This window comes from Pan troglodytes, chromosome 20 (genome assembly GCF_028858775.2).
Source record: "Pan troglodytes isolate AG18354 chromosome 20, NHGRI_mPanTro3-v2.0_pri, whole genome shotgun sequence".
Lineage (NCBI taxonomy): Eukaryota > Metazoa > Chordata > Mammalia > Primates > Hominidae > Pan > Pan troglodytes.
Window position 1 is genome coordinate 35,982,435 of NC_072418.2, and position 21,428 is coordinate 36,003,862.

Here is a 21,428-nt window from a genome sequence, read left to right on the forward strand (position 1 = left end):
GAAACAAAACTGGCTCATGCCTATAATCCCAGCTATACTCAGGAGGCTGGGGTGGGAGAACCGCTTGAATCCGGGAGGCGGAGGTTGCAGTGAGCCGAGATCGTGCCACTGCACTCCAGCCTGGGAGACAGAGTGAGATGCTGTCTCAAAAAATAAAATAAAAAGAAAATGAGACAAAATAAAAATATCAGTGGGATGGAAGGCAGCAGAAAAAAAGAGAAAGGCAATTAGAGGTGTGCATTGATTCCGGAAGTCCAATTCAAACAAGAGGAATTTTTAAAAGAATAAAGAAGATGAGGAGCAAATATAACTCGAGACCAATATTACATTCAGATCAGAGTAAAATGTAGAAACAAAATTAAACAATGGAACAAATAAAACAGGCCCAGAGGGTTTTAGCAGAACCCTCAATCAGACATTCAGACATCCCTGTGGGCCATGGCGCAGGGCGCATGCCCCACCTGTTCTGCTGCAGCGCCTGGTCCAGCACCTCCTGCTTGTCCTTCAGCACCTGGTGCAGGTGCCGCATCTCCTGCCGGTACTGGGCTGTCTTGCCGGCGAAGTCCTCCTGCTGCTCCAGCAGACGGTGACTGATGTCCCCCAGCTTCAGTGCTGCCTGCTTCTTGTAGCCCTGGTCAGGGGAAGGACTCTGTGAGTGAGGGGACACTGCCAGCCCAGGGTGGACGGTGCCTCCTGGCTGTGCTCCCTACCCACTCCTTGTGTGTCAGAGAATTTAAAATCTAGCAACCCCGGATAAGTTTGGTCTGGGATTGCAAGTCTGGATCATAAAAGTCATAAAAAGTGACAAAAGAATTTCAGGTAAAATAAAACCAAATTTTAATGTATATAAAGCCTAGTTCTTTATATGCTATAAATAAATGAAAACAGAAAATATCACCATTGGGCACAGCGGTTCATGCTTGTAATTTCAGCACTATTACAGGCTGAGGCAGGCGGATCACTTGAGGTCAGGAGTTCGAGACCAGCCTGGCCAACATGGTGAAACCCTGTCTCTATTAAAAATACAAAAATTAGCCAGGCGTTGTAGTGCATGCCTGTAGTCCCAGCTACTTGTGAGGCAGAGGTGGGAGGATAACTTGAACCCAGGAGGCAGAGGCTGCAGTGAGTGTGATCACGCCACTGCACTCTAGCCTGGGTGACACAGTGAGACCCTGTCTCAAAAAAAAAAAAAAAAAAATTACCATCACAGAACAAACTGGATGTTCTTGCAAATTAATCTACAACTGTATTTTTTCCAGGACAACTTTTATCCCTGCATCAACTGGTAACCTAAGAACTAATGCTGCCACTGGTCAGCACTGTTTCACCTTGACAAGACAGCCTCATCGAAGAATCCAACAAGGGCTGTCACTCTCTGTCACCAAACAGACAGCTGAGATGAAAGCCCACCATTTACTTTCCTTCTTTCGTTTTTACTGTGTAGTACTGAAGGTTCTGAATTGTCCTGTGAGCATTTTTTTCTTTTTTTTGAGACGGCAGAGTCTTGCTCTGTGGCCCAGGCTGGAGTGCAGTGGCGCAATATCGGCTCACTGCAAGCTCTGCCTCCCGGGTTCACGCCATTCTCCTGCCTCAGCCTCCTCAGTAGCTGGGATTACAGGTGCCCACCACCACGCCTGGTTAATTTTTTTGTATTTTTTTTAATAGAGATGGGGTTTCACCATGTTAGCCAGGACGGTCTCGATCTCCTGACCTCATGATCCGCCCGCCTCAGCCTCCCAAAGTGCTGGGATTACAGGCGTGAGCCACCGCACCCAGCCGAGCATTTCTAAAATTATTGTCACAGAGAGTCTGACATGTAGTTCCACAGACTCATTTTTTTATAAGAAACTCTGACACTCAGTTTATACATTCTCTCTGACCCAAGAATTGTTTAGTGCACAGTTTTTACACTTCCAAGTGAAATAACTTTTTGTTTTCTGATTTTGCTTATTAATTTCTGTTTTTAATATTTGTGATCAACAAATGCTGGCCGGGTGCGGTGGCTCACGCCTGTAATCCCAACACTTTGGAAAGCTAAGGCGGTCAGATCACCTGAGGTCAGGAGTTCGAGACCAGCCTGGTCAGGAGTTCGAGACCAGCCTGGTCAGGAGTTCGAGACCAGCCTGGTCAGGAGTTCGAGACCAGCCTGGTCAGGAGTTCGAGACCAGCCTGGCCAACATGGTGAAACCCTGTCCCTACTAAAAATACAAAAATCAGCTGGGCATGGTGGCACATCTGTAATTCTAGCTACTGGCGAGGCTGAGGCAGGAGAATCACTTGAACCTGGGAGGCGGAGGTTGCAGTGAGCCAAGATCACGCCACTGTACTCCAACCTGGGCAACAAAGTGAGACTCCGTCTAAAAACAAACAAACAAAAAACAAATGCCTACATTATTTCTACTTTAGGGATTTATTGAGGCTTTCTTTGTAGCCAAGCAATGATCAATTTTTGTGTCTTTTATATATATGTAAATATACCCTGTTGATTATGTTGTTAAATCTTCTATTTTCTTATTTTGTTTAACATCTTGATCAGTCTTGGATTAAGAGAGGTGGATTATCGCTCCTATTATCAAGTTTCCATTTTTCTTTGTATTTCCTGTAGTCTACACTTCATAAATTTGCTGCTGTGTTATTTAGCGCATAGATACTCACAATTACTATAGATGATGATGTAGACAGGATCTCACTATGTTGCCCAGGCTGGAGTGCAGTGGCTATTAACAGACCTGATCATGCTGCACTACAGCCTCGAACTCTTAGACTCAACTCAAGTGATCCTCCTGCTCAGCCTCCTCTACAGGGACCCACACACCCAGCTCATACTATATATTATTAACTGTAGTCTTTTAGTATTATAAAAATCTCCCCCTTTTTTTGGTGTCATTTAGTGCTTTTGGTCTGAATTCTATCTTGGCATATGTTAAGATTTCGACCTTTACTTTCTTTGTGTTTGCAGAAATCTGGGTTATCTCTACCCATCCTTTCAATTTAAATCCTTCATGAATACTTTGTTTTAGGTTGGCTCTTGGGTCTAGTGTGGAATAGCATTTTGCTTTATGAGCCAATCCAAAAAATACTGTTTTCCCTAATAGGTGAATTAAGCTAATTTACATTTACCTATAGGACACATTTCTTTGGTCTCAATTTTGTTATTTTATGTTTGGTTGTTTTATCTACATATTTTTAAAAGATTTTAAACTAATATAGTCTTTTTCTTTGCTTTTTTGCTGTTATAATTCTACCATTTAAAAAAATTAAAACAATTTTTTTTAGAAACAGGATCCTGCTCCATGCTCTGTCCCTCAGGCTGGAGTGCAGTGGTGTGATCATAGCTCACTACAGCTTTAAACTCCTGGGCTCAAGATCCTCCTGCAGAGTTGGGACTACAGGCGCTGGCTATCAAGCCCGGCTAATTTTAAACTTTTTTTTAGAGATGGGGTCTCTATGTTGCCCAGGCTGATCTTGAACTCCTAGTCTCAAGCAATCCTACTACTTCAGCCTCCTGAGGAGCTGGGATTATAGGCATGTGCCACTCTGCCCAGCTCTAATTCCACTATTTAGGAATAAAGCTCGATTCTTGTAGTTGGCTTTATTCTTACGCCTTTATATTACATGTTCTTAGTCCCCTCTTTTTAGATCGTATCCATTGGTCCCCTAACAAAAGTAACAATACATTAGCTCATGACAACGTTTTCTTCACTTTTCCCCTCCTTCTGTTCACCTGCTTAAGTATGCTTAAGCTCGTACCACTTGGTTTTTCAGCTTTAATGATATCCCTTGACTCTTATTACCTACGAAGAAATCAGCAAGTGCAATCTACTTTCTACCTTCCTTCCCCCTTTGCCCATCAGTTTCCTTGGTTGTATTATTACTACATTGTCAGAAAACATTTGCATACAATTCTATCAGCCTTATCCCCGCTCTAAGTCTTATTTTACAGTTAAATATATACTTCGCTCACTACAAGTTAATTTTGCCGAAGTTTCCCCAATTAATTCTTGGTTGGCAGGACTCATTGTTGAGACAGGGTCTTGCTCTGTTGCCCAGGCTAGAGTGCAGAGGCACGAACATAGCTCACTGCAGCCTCAAACTCCTGGGCTCAATCAATCCTCCCACCTCAGCCTCCCAAGTAGCTGGGACTACAGGCATGTGCCACCAAGCCTGGCTAATTGCTGTATTTTTTGTAGAGACTGGGGTTTCCCTATGTTGCCCAGGCTGGTCTCAGACTCCTGGGCTCAAGTGATCTGCCTGCCTTGGCCTCCCAAAGTGCTTGGATTACAGGCACGAGTCACTGCGCCTGGCCATTTTCTTTATCTTAAAGTCGTATGTCTTGGTGTCCATTTTCTGGGTCCATTCTGTGTCAGTTTTCCCTAGCTACATAATGTGCCCTTTCAGGACATAGAGTCAAGTCTTCTTTTATTTCAGAAAGGTTTTTATGAGTTACAGTTTAGAGCAGAATAAGCCACTGTTTTGGTTTCTTCTTTGGAGGCTCTAGAAGTCAGTCTCTTAGATCTCCATCACTTTCCACCGAATCCTTTGCACATCTCCATTTCCACTTTCCTGTCTTTCTCGGTTCTAGCTGCATATCCCTTATTGCGCTGTTATGACATCTGTCTCCATAGAATTCAGACTGCATTTCTTAAATGGCTTCTCTTTCCCTTCTATTTCTTACCTGGGTCATGTCAGTTCCATCCCACACCCTCCTAGGCCTTGCTGCCTCTTCCTGAGGTCCTGTGTCTGCTCTGTGACATTTCTTCCTGGCTCTGACTGCCTCCTGAAGTCCTGTCTCTCCAGCTATCTCCAACTCTCTAGCCAGCTACCTAGCGGTTCACTTTGGAGTATAGTTTTGATCTCCTTTGCGGCAACACTTTTCCTGGTAAGTTTTCAGCAGTTTCCGTCAGTAGGAACTTATGCTTCTATTTTTCTTCCTTTTCCTTAAACTGCTTTTATATGAAGGCCTCTGAATTCCTCTGGAATGAGAGGAGGTTCCTGGGAGGGTGGGAGCGACGGTTGGGCCAGAGTGTCCTTCCAGACTTCCCATGTTCCCACCACCCTCCACCTTGCAGCCCCATCTCGCACTCTCTGAATTCAGCCTGGTCCGGAGGGGCTTCTGCCTGCATCCCTCAGTTCCCAGATCTCATCACAGCCCCGGATTTCCAAGGTGATGTCCTCCCTTTGAAGAGTGATATTTTGCAGGGATTTCCTGAGATGTCACCTCTGATTTCTCAAGCCTTTTCTCTTCATTCCCCCCGAGGCCCTGGCCTGTCTACCTTGGGGCCTGCTCACAGGTGTCTCCTCCGGGTGAGCCGGTTTTACTATTCCTGTTCAGATAAATGGTAACGCTATGGATTCCCCAAGCAAGGCCAACTACTCCGAAGATCACTCCTTCTCTTTTGGAAGTAAAAAGCAGGAAAATTAGAAAAAAAGAAAGAAAGAGAGAAAAAGAAAAACCCCACAGGGGGATTTTAAATTACTCAATACTTCCATGCCGAGTCCCCTCATAAACAGCATGGCATAGCCCCTTCCCTTTCAGCCTTTTTTTTTTTTTTTCTTAAAGAGACAGGGTCCCTGCCAGGTGAGGTGGCTCATATCTGTAATCCCAGCACTTTGGGAGGGCCGAGTCAGGCAGATCACTTGAGCTCAGAAGTTCAAGACCACCCTGGGCAACATAGCAAGACCTCATCTCTAAACAAACAAAAAAAATACAAAAAAAAAAAAAAAAATAGCCAGACACCATGGTGCTTGCCTGTAGTCCCAGCTACTTGGGAGGCTGAGGCAGGAGGATCCACTGAGCCCGGGAGTTCGAGGCTGCAGTGAGCCATTGTCATGTCACTGCACTCCAGCCTGGATGACAGAGTGAGATCCTGTCTTTCCTTTTATTGGTGTTTTGGTTTGGTTTGGTTTTGGTTTTTTTTTTTGAGACAGGGTCTCACTCTGTCACCCAGGCTGGAGTACAGTGGTGTGACCTCGGCTCACCACAGCCTTGAACTCCTGGGCTCAATGGAGCCTCCCCCGTCAGCCTCCGGAGAAGCTGAGACTACAGGCAAGCACCACCATGCCTGGCTAACTTTTTAAATTTTTTGTAGAGATTGGGGTCTTGCTATGTTACCAGACTGGTCTCAAACTCTCGACCTCAAGCGATCCTCCTGGCTGGGCCTCCTGAGTCACTGAGATTACAGCGTGAGCCACTGTGCCTTGCTTCCTATCCTTTTTTCTTAAACAGCTATGCAGTATTTTATTGTGTGAATGAACCAAAGTTTATTGAATGAGGTGACAGGTGCTATTCTGCCAGCAAAACCTTACAATACTTTTACTCTGTGGACTATTAGTGATGCACATGCAAAAGGTGTCATTTTCTTAAACACAAAAATCCACAGCAGTGAGCCTGCATTCCCATCTGAAAATGAAATCTCTGAGGCCAAATAACCACTTACCTTGACTTTTTCCTCTAACTTTCCCAGGCGAATGTTGCTTTTTATGACTTTATTAAGCACTCCATCCTTCTCACTTTCTAAACATTTTGCCTAAGGAGAAGGGTGATAAATGGGCTCTCAGTTTTACAGAAAAATTGAAATAACAAACAATTATTTTGCAAAGAGTTTTACTGCTACTGCTCACAATCTTCATTCTGCAACCTGTCCTGCCTCAACCCCTTCCCCACCCACTGTGTGAGGGCCTGGGCCTCAGGCCAACAGATGAGGATGGGCAGGAACAGGGCATGTGGGGTGCCCTGCTCGACACAAAGAGAAGAACTCCAGTCCCACAGACCAGGGGAACGGGAGAGGCTGCAAAGGTTTCCAGAATGCATCTCTACTCTTATGGAATCTATCTTTCCTTCAATCGCATCCAAGGAATAAGTGCCAAGAGGCCAATCAACTCATAACTTGACTCATTTGAACAATTTCAAAATTAAGGATAACATAATATGAACGCACAATGCCGTTTCTCCAAGCCATACATGAAAGGCAATACATCCAGGAGAGATGACATCATTTGAAGTCGAATGATTTAAACTAATATCCAGGTTGGACGTGACCTGCTACATTCTATAAATTAACTATTTCAGATGCTAAAATAAAATAAGTAATGGTGAGCATTCTTTCCAAGGTAGGCTAGTGGTGACAAGTTTGATTTTCCAGAAGGAAAGCTAAGTCACAGAGAAATTGCTCCAGGTCACATGGAAAATCCACCCTAGAAGCAGGATTTAAAAAGATCTCAGGCCAGGCTTGGTGGTGTGCGCCTGTAGTCTCAGCTACTCAAGAGGCTGAGGCACGAGAATGGCTTGAACCCAGGAGGCGGAGGTTGCAGGGAGCTGAGATCGCGCCACCGCCCTCCAGCCTGGGCAACATAGCGAGATTCTGTCTCAAAAAAAAAAAAAAAAAGATCTCAGTACCTAAGACTATTGTGTCTCCCACAAAAATGTAATAAATGCAAGATGGTGCAGTCATACTTGGGGAAACTGAAAGTGATTTTTGTTTTTTCTTTTTGTTTTATTTATTTATTTATTTATTTTTGAGACAAAGTCTCGCTCTGTCACCCAGGCTGCAGTGCAGTGGTGCGATCTCAGCTCACTGCAACCTCCACCTCCTGGGCTCAAGAGATTCTCCTGCCTCAACCTCCTGGGTAGCTAGGACTACAGGCACGCGCCACCATGCCCAGCTAATTTGGGGAAACTGAAAGTGATTTGTAGCCAGAGGTCATCAGCAGAAACTTCCCAAGGCAGAGTGGAGTCCTCCCACTGTTGGTGTATGTACAGGGTTGGGTAAGGGCTCTCACGAGGTCCTGGAGACCAGGATGGGGTAGGGCAGGAGTACGTGGCTCAGTCCTAGGACAGGGCAGAGACTGGCAGAGCAGCCAGTAACACCCCTGGACCTGGCTAGAGGGGCTGGCCTAGGCACTCCCAGGGTCAAGGGGCCTGCAAGGCCGTAGGGATGTGTCTACTCCAGACCTGGCTACACAGGACCAAGAGCCCTGCCCAGACATCCTGGCAGCTCCCATGCCTCTCCCTGCATGGACAGCAGGTGTCTGCTTGGACACAAAAGTCCCTGGTGACAGGTGGAGCCAGGATGGAAGAAAGCAGCTCTCCCACACCCTACATTTCCACTTTGACTCTGAGGGGCCTGAGGATTCTAAACTTCACAGCCAGGCCATGATAAAGGTCAAGGCAGGAGAAGGGAACACATTTTACTAACAGTTTGTTGGCTCAACAAGTAACTTTTAAATATCTGGAGACAGTCAGTGGCCTCCATTTGTATTTCCATCCTGGGCCCACAGATATTGGGGGTGGGCCGAGAGGGGAGTGTCTGAGGGTCTGGGAGGATCCTGACTTCATCGTGGAAGCCTGTGATACTCCCTGGCCCATGTGAGAGGCATGGGGCCTGCACCCCAGGGACCGGGATTCCCTGCACGTCCTGCCCTACAAACAAGACGGCTTTGCGTTTACAGTGGCCTCAACATGTGGCGGGCAGGTTCCCAGGAAATCTGTGGATGAAAGGATTTGTTCGGCCCTTTAGATTTTTCAGCAAGCTTTCTCTTGCTCTCTCCATGTCCCGGTGAGGAAGGCCAGCACACACAGCAGCAGAAGGGAAAATGGGCACTTAATGCTACCACAGAGAGTGCCAGGGTTCAGCTGCCTTTCAGAGGGGCAGCGCTGGGCCAGACACTTGAGTGCCTTCAAGGCTCCATTCATGCTGTGTCAAAGTCAAATTGCTTTCTGGAAGGCTCTGGAAAGGACTCAGAAGTCACCAGTAAAGTATGGCCAGACTGACCACACTCTTATCAGCAATTATTGTAATTTAAAAAACTGTTTTCAGCCAGGCACGGTGGTTCATGCCTGTAATCCCAGCACTTTGGGAGGCTGAGGCGCACAAGGTCAGGAGATCGAGACCATCCTGGCTAACATGGTGAAATCTCGTCTCTACCTAAACTACAAAAAATTAGCCAGGTGTGGTGGCATGCGCCTATAGTCCCAGCTACTCAGGAGGCTGAGGCAGGAGAATCGCTTGAACCCAGGAGGCAGAGGTTGCAGTGAGCCAAGATTGTGCCACTGCACTTCAGCCTGGGTGACACAGCGAGACTCCATCTCAAAAAAAAAACAAACAAACCTGTTTTCAGGAGGAAGGCTCAGGGTGGCTGGCTGGAGGCACAGGATGTCAGACTCCTCCACATAGGAGAACCAAAACAGGAGTCAGTCATCGCACGGAGAACATCTAACGGAGACCACGGGAACTCGACAGGGGAGGGCTGGGCGGCACCCATGCAATGAAGGAGAGGGAGACGACAGCCCAGACAGGATGGGTCTTGGTCGGGAGCCTGGAGAGGCTCCCCTGTGTCGGGAAAGGGTGAGAGATCCCCAGGGGTCCACATTCTCACTGCACACTCCTGTGATCCCAGCCCCAGGGGAGCCCCTCAACCCCTGCAGGCCCTGAGACTGGTGCAGGGTGCTCCCTGGAGTCTGTGTGACCCCACTGCTCCAGAGCAGGGGCTCACGCTGGGTCCCACACTGACCCAGGTTCTAGGCAGCTGCAGCACAGTGGCATCATTTTGAGAGTCCAGCCCCCACCAGACTACATCCTGCCCTGGGACCCAGCAGCCCCTGCATCTCCACATCCCTGGAGCGCCACGGACATCTCCCCACATGCACGCGGAAGGCTGCAGCGGCGAGGCACCAGGTGGACCCAGTGGAGCAGCGGGTCCCCAGCACTCTACCCTACAGTGTCCTGCATACCCAGAAGAGTGTGGTGCAGTGCACTGAAGAGACTGCCCATGGGAGCAAGGGAGCCGAAGCAAGTGCTCCCCAATCCTGAAACCTGCCTGCCTGGGGCCCCTGTCACTAACAGCAACCCCACCCCCTCCAGCCGCAGAACCCTGCGCACGTGCATGTGCCCTGAAGACAGGCTTCCCCTGCCCAATGCCTCCATTGCCAAAGCAACCCAAGCACACCACCCAGGGCCTGGGGATCACCCCATCCTCTTCACCACAGCCTGCGGGGAGTGTCCCACCATGTTGGTTGCCCCAGGCACACACACACACACACACACACACACACACACACACACCCCAATACAAAAAATTAGAAGAAGTGACTGTTACACTTGATTTGCAGAAATCAATGAAAGGACATAATAAACATGACAAAGCAAGGCAATATGACACCTCCAAAGGAACATAATAATTCTCCAACAACAGATTCCAACAACAACAAAAAGAAATTTATGAAATGCCTGAAAAAGAATTAAAAATAATGGTATTAAAGAAGCTCAGTAAAATATAACAGAACACAAATAAACACTATAAAGAAATCAGAAAAACAATTCAGGATATGAATGAGGAATTCACCAAAGAGACAGATATAAAAAAGAACTAAACAGAAATCCTGGAACTGAAGAATTCAATGAATAAAATAAAAAATACAATTGAGAGCTTCAGCAATAGACTAGATCAAGCAGGAGAAAGAATTTCTTTTGCTTTTGAAATACTCAGTGAGATGAAAGAGAGAGAGAGAGAGAAAGAGAGAGAGAGACAGAGAGAGGGAGAAGGAGCAAAAGAAAGAGAGAAAAATTAAAACAAAAAAAATGAAGCATGCCTTCTGGTGTTCCAAGGGGTGAAAAGAAGTTTAATGGCATAAAAAACCTACTCAACAAAATAAGTTGAAAACTTCCCAAGTCTAGCAAGAGATTTAGAAATCCAGATATAGGAAGCTCAGGTTCCCAAAAAGGTCTTCTCCCCATGACATTATAGTCAAACTGTCAAAAGTCAAATACAGAATTCTAAATATATATATATATATTTTAGACATATATATATGTAGACATATATATGTAGACATATATATATGTAGACATATATATGTAGACATATATATGTAGACATATATATGTAGACATATATATGTAGACATATATATATGTAGACATATATATATGTAGACATATATATGTAGACATATATATGTAGACATATATATGTAGACATATATATATGTAGACATATATATGTAGACATATATATGTAGACATATATATGTAGACATATATATGTAGACATATATATGTAGACATATATATATGTAGACATATATATTTAGACATATATATATATATGTCTAGTTACATATAAGGAACTCTCATAAGACTAACAGCGTATTTCTTTCTTTTTTCTTTTTCCTTTTTTTTTTTTTTTTTGAGATGGAGTCTCACTCTGTTGCCCAGGCTGGAGTGCAGTGGCACTATCTCAGCTCACTGTAGCCTCCGCCTCCTGGGTTCAAGCAATTCTCTGGCCTTAGCCCCCAAAGTAGCTGGGATTACAGGCATGTGCACCACCACACCCAGCTAATTTTTGCATTTTTAGTGGAGATAGGGTTTCGCCATGTTAGCCGGGCTGGTCTTGAACTCCTGACCTCAGGTGATCTGCCTGCCTCAGCCTCCCAAAGTGCTGGGATTACAGGTGTGAGCCACTGTGCCCAGCTAATAGTGTATTTCTCAGAAGAAACCTTACAGGCCAGGAGAGAATGAGATGATATATTCAAAGGGCTAAAATTAAAAAAAAAACAACAACCTGTCAGCCAGCCAAGAATACTATACCCACCAAAGTTATCCTTCATAAATGAAGGAGTAAAGACTTACAGATAAGCAAACACTGAGAGAATCTGTCACCACTAGACCCATCCTACATGAAATGCTTAAGGGAATCCTACACCTGGAATTGAAAGGACGATATCTACTAACATGAAAACACATGAAATGATAAAACTAACTAGTAGAGCAAGCATACAAATGAGGAAGAGAAGGAACTCAAATGTTATCACTATAGAATAATAAGATAAATAAGAGGAAAAATGATATACAAAACAACCAGAAAACAATCAACAAAGTGATAGGAGTAAGTCCTCGCATATCAATAGTAACCTTGAATGTAAATTAATTAAATTTTCCGCTTAAAAGATACAGACTGGCTGAATGGATATCAGAAAAAAAAACACAATCCAACTATGTGCTGCCTACAAGAAACACATTTCACTTGTAAAGATCCATACAGACTGAAAGTAAAGGGATAAAAAAATTCCGTGTAACTGGAAACCAAAAGCAAGCAGGAGTAGCTATACTTGCATGAAATAAAACAAACTTTAAGTCAAAAACTGTGTAAAGAAGGTAATATTATAATAATAAAGGGATCAATTCAATAAGAGGACATATACTCTAAACATATACGCACCCAACACCACAGCATCCAGGTATATAAAGCAAATATTATTAGATCTAAAAGGGGAGATAGACTACAATACAATAATAGTTGGGGACTTCAACACCCTACTCTCAGCAATCAGATCATCAAGACAGAAAACTAACAAAGAAACATTGAATTTAACTGCACTTTAGACAAAATGACCTCATAGACATTTACAAAACATTTCATCCAACAACTGCAGAATACACATTCTTATCAGATATAGAACATTGTCTAGCATACACTGTGTGTTAGGCTACAAAGCAAGCTCAACAAATTTAAAAATACTGACATCATGTCAAATATCTTCTCAGACCATAGTAGACTAAAACTAGAAAGCAATAACAAGAGGAACTTTGGAAACTGTACAAACATATGAAAATTAAACAACATGTTCCTTAACAATGATTGGGTCAATGAAGAAATTAAGAAGGGTATCAAAAATTTCTTGAAACAAATGAAAACTGAAACACAACATACCAAACACAACATACCAAAACCTATGGGATACAGCAAAAGCAATGCTAAGAGGGAAGTTTATAGCAATAAATGCCTGCATCACAAAAGTGGAAAGATTTCAAATAAACAACCTAATGATGTACCTCAAGGAACTAGATAAACAAGAACAAACAGAACCCAAAATTAGTAGAAAGAAAGAAAAAATAAAGATCAGAGCAGAACTAAGTGAGGCAGGGTGAAACGTTCTTATAGTCCCAGTGACGCAGGAGGCAGGAGGATTGCTTGAATCCAGATGTTCAAGGTCAGCCTGGGCAACATAGTGAAAATCCACTGCTAATAAACTGAAAACCTAGAGAAAATGGATACATTTCTGGACAACATACAACATACAGAGGCAGGATAAGTAAAGTTATGAGACCATACTGACTTGTCCCCTTTAGTGAAGCCCCGCATGCTCCTTTCTCAGTGGGCTCCTTTCATGTGCACCCTTGTATGTCAGCACCTAACTTATCTTAGCAAGATAAGTAGTCCCACAGGATCCCAGCCAACTACCAGGTGGTTACACGTTCCTGATACCCAATATGGTCTAGGAAAAAGAACAAAAATCCCTTAATCGTAATGTAGCTTCCCCAATCTCCAGCCAATCAACACCAAAAGCCCAAGAAGCTATTAACTACCAATTCCTGCCTGGGCAGGGCTAAAGATATCTCCAGGGTCCTGCATGTACAGCTAGGCACAAGGTTTAGCTTACAGTGACCTTTTTCTCATTTTAATAGTAAAAAACACACCCTAGGTGGAGGTTTTATATGCTAATTATACATGTGATACATGTTAGAGCATGTACATGCTGAGTGCATGCACCAACCATAGTTCTACCTTTTACACTTGACCTCACCAATACTTTATGAATATGCATGCACAGCTCCTGTAAAGGTCATCCCCTTAAAATATTAGGGTCTGTCTCTTACTCTGTCTCTCAGAGTGACTTCTGCTTTGCAATAGACTTCTTCACCTGCTCTTACTTTGGACTAGCTCTCAAATTCTTTTGTGCAGTGAAGTCAAGAACCTGAACTGGCCCATCGACAACACTACCAAGATTGAATTAGGAAGAAATAGAAAACTTGAACAGACCATTAACAAATAATGAGATTGAATCATTAATAAAAAGTTTCCCAACAAAGAAAAGTCCAGGACCAGATGGCTTTTCTGCCAAATTCTACAAACCTTACAAAGAAGAACTAATACAAATTCTCCTCAAACTATTCCAAAAAAATTTAAGAGGAAGGAATTCTCTCTAATTCTTTCAGGCCAGCAATACCCTGCTACCAAAACCAGACAAGGCCACAATAAAAAAAGAAACCTACAGGCCAATATCCCTAATGAACACAGATGCAAAATCCTCAACAAAATACTAGCAAACCAAATTCAACAGTACATAAAAAAAATAATATGCCATGATCAAGTGGGATCAAGAGATGCAAAGACGGTTCAACATACACAAATCAATAAACATCATAGATCACATCAGCAGAATGAAGGATAAAAACCATATGAGCACACCAATGGAAACAGAAAAAAAGTGGATAAAAATTCAACATCCTTCGTGATAAAAACACTTAATAAACTAGACATAGAAGGAACATACCTAACATAATAAAGGCCATATATGACAAACCCACAGCTAACATCATACCGAGTAGGGAAAAGCAAAAACCTTTCCTCTCAGAACTGAAACTAGTTAAGGATGACTACTTTCACCACTCTTATTCAGCACAGTACTGGAAGTCCTAGCAAGAGCAGTCAGGCAAGAGAAAGAAATAAAAGTCATCCAAATTAGAAAAGAGAAAGTCAAATTTTTTCTCTTTGCCAATGACATGATCTTATATTTAGAAAAAACTAGACTTCACCAAACGACTCTTAGATCTGATAAAAAAAAAAGTTTAGTAAAGTTGCAGAATACAAAATCAATGTATAAAGAACAGTAGTGTTTCTATACACCAATAATGAATTCCCTGAAAAAGAAATCAAGAAAGCAATCCCATTTACAATAGCTACAAAAAAATAGCTAGAAATAAATTTAACCAAGGAAGTTAAAGATTTCTACAAGGAAAGCTACAAACACAGATGAAAGACAATGAAGCTGACTCAAACTAATGGAAAGACATCCCATGATCATGGATTCGAAGAATTAACATCATTAAAATGACCAGACTCCCCAAAGCAATCAGCAGATTCAGTGCAATCCCTATCAGAACATCAATGACGTTTTTCACAGAAATAGAATAAACAATCCTACTTTATACATATGGAACCAAAAAGGAGCCTGAAAAGGCAAATCAGTCCTGAGCAAAAAGAACAAAGCTGAAGGTATTACCCTACCTAACTTCAAAATACATTACAAGGCTATAGTAACCAAAATAGCACAGTATCAGTACAAAATCAGATACATTGGCCAGTGGAACAGAATAGAGAACCCAGAAACGAACCCACATATTTACTGCCAACTGCTTTTCAACAAAGGCACCAAGAACATACACTGGGGAAAGGACACCCTCTTCAATACATGGTGCTGGGAAAATTGGATATCCATATACAGAAAAATGAAATTAGATCTCTATTTCTCATCATATGCAAAAAATCCATTCACAATGGTTTAAAGACTTAAATCTAAGACCTGAAACTATAAAACTACTAGAAGAAAACATAGAGGAAGCACTCTAGGACTTTAGACAAAAATTTCATGGCTAAGACCCCAAAAGCACAGGCAACAAAAACAAAAATAGACAAATGGAACTATATTAAACTAAAAAGCTTCTGCACAGCAAAGGAAACAATCAATAGAATGAAGAGACAACCTGTTGAATGAGACAAAATATTTGCAAAATATTCATTCAACAAGAGGCTAATACCCAGGATATACAAGGAACTCAATTCTCTGTCTCTCTCTCTCTCTTTTTTTTTTTAAGGAACACAACTCTTAATAGCAAACAAACAAACAAACAAAACCAATCCCATTAAAAAGTGGGCAAAGAATCTAAATAGACATTCCCCAAAAGCAGACATACAAATCGGCAACAGGCATATGAAAAAAATGCTCAACATCACAAATCATCACAGAAATGCAAATCAAAACCACAATGAGATATCATCTTACTCCAGTTAGAATGGCTATCATTAAAAAGACAAAAAATAACAGATGCTGATGTCAACCTAAAATAATCAAAAGGGTGAGAATCTAGTTTAAAGAGAGTTTATTCAAGCACAAAGTTTGAGGACAGGCCACCCAGGAAGTAGATTCCAAAGAACAGAAGTCTGTGTTCTGAAGTGCACAAGTTTGGGATCGCTAATAGGACCACATGTAGGAAAGCTTAACAGAATTTCAGTGTCTTTCTATGTAAGACTGAATGCATAGTTACAACAATCTAATTAGTTGAGGCAGTCTTTTTCTTTCAGGAAAGGTATATTTAACATTCCACATTGAAGATGTAACAGTCATGGGGTCATGGGTGCCATCTGGTCTTAGGTAGAAGAACAATAAAGGAAGCAAGCAGTTCATCTTTATAGATGAGTGACTGGAAGGAGGAGAAGGTCTGGTTTCTGGTTTCTCCTAGTCATTTACAAAACAACAGCAATGAGGAAGAGAACTAACCTATAAGAAGCAGAATAGCCAACAAGCTACATTGCTCAGTCTCCAGGGCTTAACTTCCCCCTTTGCATAATACATTTAGAGGGTCCTGAAATTTTTTTTCTTTTCTTTTTTAAAATTGAGACAGGGTCTTGTTCTATCACCCAGGCTGGAGTACAGTGGAATGATTGACCTCCTAGGCTTAAGTGATCCTCCTTCCTCAGCCTCCTGAGTAGCTGAAACCACAGGCATGCACCACTATGCCTGGCTAAGTTTTTCATTATTTGTAGAGACAGGTTCTCCCTATCTTGCCCATGCTGGTCTCAAACTCCTGGACCCAAGTGATCCTCCCACCTCAGTTTCTCAAAGTACTGGAATTACAGGAGTGAGCCACCATGCCTGGCCTGAAATTTTACTTTATTTTATTACACTGATGAGGATGTGGAGAAAAGGGAACTTTCATACACTGTTGGTGGGAATGTAAATTAGTACAGCCATTATGGAAAACAGTATGGAGGTTCCTCAACAAACTAAAAACAATTACCATATGATCCAGCAATCCAACTGCTGGGTATTTATTCACAGGCAAGGAAATCAGTATATCAAAGGGATATCTACACCCCCATGTTTATTGCTGCACAATTCACAGTAGCAAAGATATGAAATGAACCTAAGTGTCCATCAATGGACAAACAGATAAAGAAAATACGCTCTATTTACACAATGAAATATTATTTGGCCATATAAAAGAACAAAACCATGTCATCTACAGCAACATGGATGGAACTGGAGGCCATTATGTTAAGTAAAATAAGCCAGACCTAGAAAGATAAATATGGCATGTACTCATTCATATATGGGGGCTAAAAAAGTTGACCTCATGGAGGTGGAGATTATAATGATAGCTACCAGAGGCTAGGATGCATGTGGGTATGGGTGTGTTTGTGGGGGGCTGGGGGGCAGGGGGCTGAATGAAGAGAGGTTGCTTAATAGGTATAAGCATACAGTTAGATAGACGAAATAAGTTATCATGTTCGACAGCAGAGTAGGTTGACTAAAGTTAACAACAAAGTATTGTATATTTCAATATAGCTAGCAATGAGGACTTGAAATATTCTCCACACCCAGAAATGATAAATGCTCAGCTGGGTGTGGTGGCTCACACCTGTAATCCCAGCACTCTGGGAGGCCGAGGTGGGCAGATCTCTTGAGGCCAGGAATTCAAGACCAGCCTGGCCAATGTGGCAAAACCTTGTCTCTAGTAAAAATACAAAACCTAGCCAGGTGTGGTGGCATGCGCCTGTAGTCCCAGCTACTCGGGAGGCTGAGGCACAAAAATGTCTTGAACCCAGGAAGCGGAGGTTGCAGTGAGCCGAGATCACGCCACTGCACTCCAGCCTGGGTGACAGCGTGAGACTCCATCTTAAAAAAAAAAAAAAAAAAAGATAAATGCTTGTGGTGATGGATAGCCCAAATACCTGACTTAATTGTTACACATTCTATGCACATTACAAAATATCACATGTACCCCCACATGTGCATGTAAATATATTTAAAATATTTTTTAAAATGTAAAAATATTATGCATTAATAAAAAGATACAATTGTTTAAAAAGAAAAAAATGTTTTGTAACATTTTTTGAGAATGGTATCTCAAGACTGGTTTAATTAGCATTTCCTTTTTTTTTTTTTTTTTAGGGACAGGGTCTTTCTCTGTCTACCAGGCTGCAGTGCAGTAGTACAGTCATAGCTCACTGCAGCCTTCAACTCCCACACTCAAATGAACCTCTTACCTGAGCTTCCTGAGTAGCTGAGAATACAGGTGCATGCCACCATGCCTGGCTAATTTTTAAAATTTTTTTTTGTAGAGATGGGTTCTCACTATGTTACCCAGACTGGTCTTGAATTCCTGGGCTCAAATGATCCTCCTGCCTCAGCTTCCTGAGTAGCTGGGACTACAGGCACACAGCACCATGCCAGGGTAATACAGTTGAAATTTTAAAATACAGATGGTTCTCGACTTACAACAGGGCTACATCCTGATAAACCCATCATAAATTGAACAAACTGTATATCAAAAATGCATTTAATCCTGGCAATACAGCAGATGGTTCCCAACTTATGATGGTTCAATCTACATTTTTTAAGCTTTATAATGGTGTAAAAGCAATGGGCATTCAGTATCAATGGTAACTTCATTATGAGTTGTAAGGAGTTCCTCAATTTATAATAAGATTACTTCCCGATAAATACATCATAAAGTCGAAAATTCCTAGGTGGAACCATCCATCGTAAGTCAGGGAGTGCCTGGATAAAGCTTTTAATAGATCATTTTTTAAAATACTCTTAAAATCACATTTGCATATTAACTCGCAGTTTACTTGATGTAACCTTCAGGAAACTTACCAAACACATAAGACTGTCACGTTCCTGGGTTATATTTTCTGCCAGGCCAACAAGGTTTGCCAGGTACTGATGAGCAGACATTTCGTTCCCCATGGCTTTTTCAACCTGCTTTTTGAGGACCTCAATTTTCTTTTGAGATTTCCTAGAGAGTTACCCCAAATGGTAGAATAAGAAGCCCATTAGTTTACATGACTAGGGCATGGTGAATATCTGTATTACAAAAACAGCAAGTATGTTAGCATTTAAATGCTATTCTTCAGCAACCTAAATCTTCTATTAAGTTTCAAGGTGAGAAGAGGTAACTGAATTTAATTTGAAACCAAGCATAATTAGTGACCCCAACTCAAGTGAATAAGAGGAGTTGCAAATGTCTAACAATGAATAGGTTCTTTTTTTTTTTTCTGAGACACAGTCTTGCTCTGTCACCCAGGCTGGAGTGCAGTGGCATGATCATGGCTCACTGTAACCTCTGCCTCTCAGGTTCAAATGATTCTCATGCCTCAGCCTCCTGAGTAGTTGGGATTAGAGGCATGCGCCACCACACGCAGCTAATTTTCTGTATATATACATATATATATATTTTTAAGTAGCCAGGGCTTCTCTATGTTGGCCAGGCTGGTCTTGAACTCCTGACCTCAAGTGACCTGCCCATCTCGGCCTTACAAAGTGCTGGGATTACAGGTGTGAGCCACCACACCTGGCCCATAGGCTCATTAAGTATTATTCCATTAACTTTCTGGCTTATGTTCTAAAAGGCACTTTCGAAAAAAAGATCCAGAAATTCCAAAGTAGACTTTTAGGAAATGGTTAGAAAAGAGCTCCTAGAACTTTGAATCTTAGGGTTATCAATATGACCATCAACCATATTTCAATTATAGACTTTAGAAATGTTGGTTAACGTTGGTTAACAGCAACAATACTTATTATAGTCTGATATCCAGTAATTTCAATTACCCTTTTCCATTTTATAGCCACTATTAGAAAAAGAAAAGATTAAAAGAAATGAAATGGAATATTCTTCATTTGTCTTTTTTTTTTTTTGAGACAGGGTCTCACTCTGTTGCCCAGGCTGGAGTGCAGTGGCGTGATCTCGGCTCACCGCAACCTCTGCCTCCCAGGCTCAAATGATTCTCCTGCCTCAGCCTCCCGAGTAGCTGGGACTACAGGTGCATGCCACTACCGCCTGGCTAATTTTTGTATTTTTAGTAGAGACGGGGTTTTGCCATGTTGGCCAGGCTGATCTTGAACTTCTGACCTCAAATGATCGCCTGCCTCAGCCTCCCAAAGTGCTGGGATTACAGGAGTGAGCCACTGCACCCAGCCCATTTGTCTTTTTTAACTATTGAAAATAAAAGCAACTTAAAGGAAAAAAAGACACAAACCTATTGATTTTCTGTGCTCGTTCAAGTTCGGCTTCCAGTGCTTTGTTTTGCTCTGTCAAACTGTTCTTCTCTAACAGCAGGCTCTTCTTCTGCGCTTGCAGGACTGTCAGCTTCTCCATCAACTCCTCCATCTCAGCCCTTTCTTTCTCTTCTTCCTTCTGTAATTGGCTGAAGGACAAAAACATTACATGCTCGTATCCAGCACAATGAAGCTAAAATGGGGCAGTCACATAACGAGGAAGATGAGTGATAACAGCCCAGCCCTCCAGCCCCTGGTTGGGTCACTTGGAATGCCTCTGTGGAAACATCTCCCCATCCTGGGCCCTAGAGGACCTGGGACCAAGCTGCTAGACCACCGGAGAGAGGGTGTGACTGGGCACACACTACGTGTGTGTCTGTGTGAGACAGGGTCTCACTCTGTTGCCCAGGCTGGAGTGCAGTGGCACAATCATGGCTCACTGCAGCTTCGAACTTCTGGACTCAAGCAATCCTCCTACCTCAGCCTCCCAAATTGCTGGGACCACAGGCACACATGATACCTGGCTAATTTTTGTATTTTTTGTAAAGATGAAGTCTCACTATGTTGCCCAGGCTGGTTTCGAGCTCTTGGGCTCAAGTGATCCTCCTGCCTTAGCTTTCCAAAGAGCTCGGATTACAGGCATGAGCCACCACACCTGGCCACACACTTCTTTGATGGTGATGATCTAACCTCTTTTTCTCCCACAGTTTTGGCTTATGTCTCTGTCTCTCTGTCTCTCTCTCTCTCTTTGTCTCTCTGTGTGTATGTGTGTGTGTGTGTGTGTGTGTGTGTGTATGTGTGTGTGTGTGTATGTGTGTGTATACCCTATTCCTTCCAAAAAATCTAAGATAGCTCTATTTTTTACATGGTTATAAATGCCAGATTTATTTTTAAAAAAACCTGCTAAAACAATTTTTCCATAATAATGTAATTATAAATACATGTTTTTAAGACAAAAGAAACAAAGAACAAAGGGGCACTTATTTTGCTGAACACCAGCTTGGGTGTTACCGAATTTGCATAGAGAGTAACTTGGGATAGGGGCTGCATCCTTTACCAGCGCAGCAGGAATACACAACAATATATGATTTTAAGGTTTATCAACTGTAACTGTAAAACATACAAAATCCAAGATTCATTTATTTCACTGAAAACTTATTTATTATTTTATTGGATAAATTGTTGAACTGGATTAACGATAAAAGGTTAAAGAAGAATGTTGAAAATACCAAGACTTCTGCTTTCAGCCAAGATAGAGTTACAGAGACCAGATTTACTCCTCAGCTAGAAAACCAGGCAAAACAGAAGA

General features: G+C 42.4%; 1 protein-coding gene across 5 annotated transcripts in view; it reads right to left on the reverse strand.

Moving 5' to 3' along the window:
* The window catches only part of CEP89 (centrosomal protein 89), a 93,987-nt gene that overhangs the window by 2,371 nt on the left and 70,188 nt on the right, over positions 1-21,428 (reverse strand). For 2 of the 5 annotated variants that reach the window (XM_024351927.3, XM_024351926.3), the window contains 4 exons: positions 20,101-20,268; positions 18,719-18,860; positions 6,438-6,527; positions 462-631 (listed from right to left, as the gene is read on the reverse strand). In XM_024351927.3, coding sequence (XP_024207695.1) covers positions 462-631; positions 6,438-6,527; positions 18,719-18,860; positions 20,101-20,268 — 570 coding nt within the window. Of the gene's footprint in view, positions 1-461; positions 632-5,279; positions 5,394-6,437; positions 6,528-18,718; positions 18,861-20,100; positions 20,269-21,428 lie in introns of those variants that run through there. The other 3 variants (XM_063801481.1, XM_024351929.3, XM_024351930.3) reach the window with 2 other exon arrangements.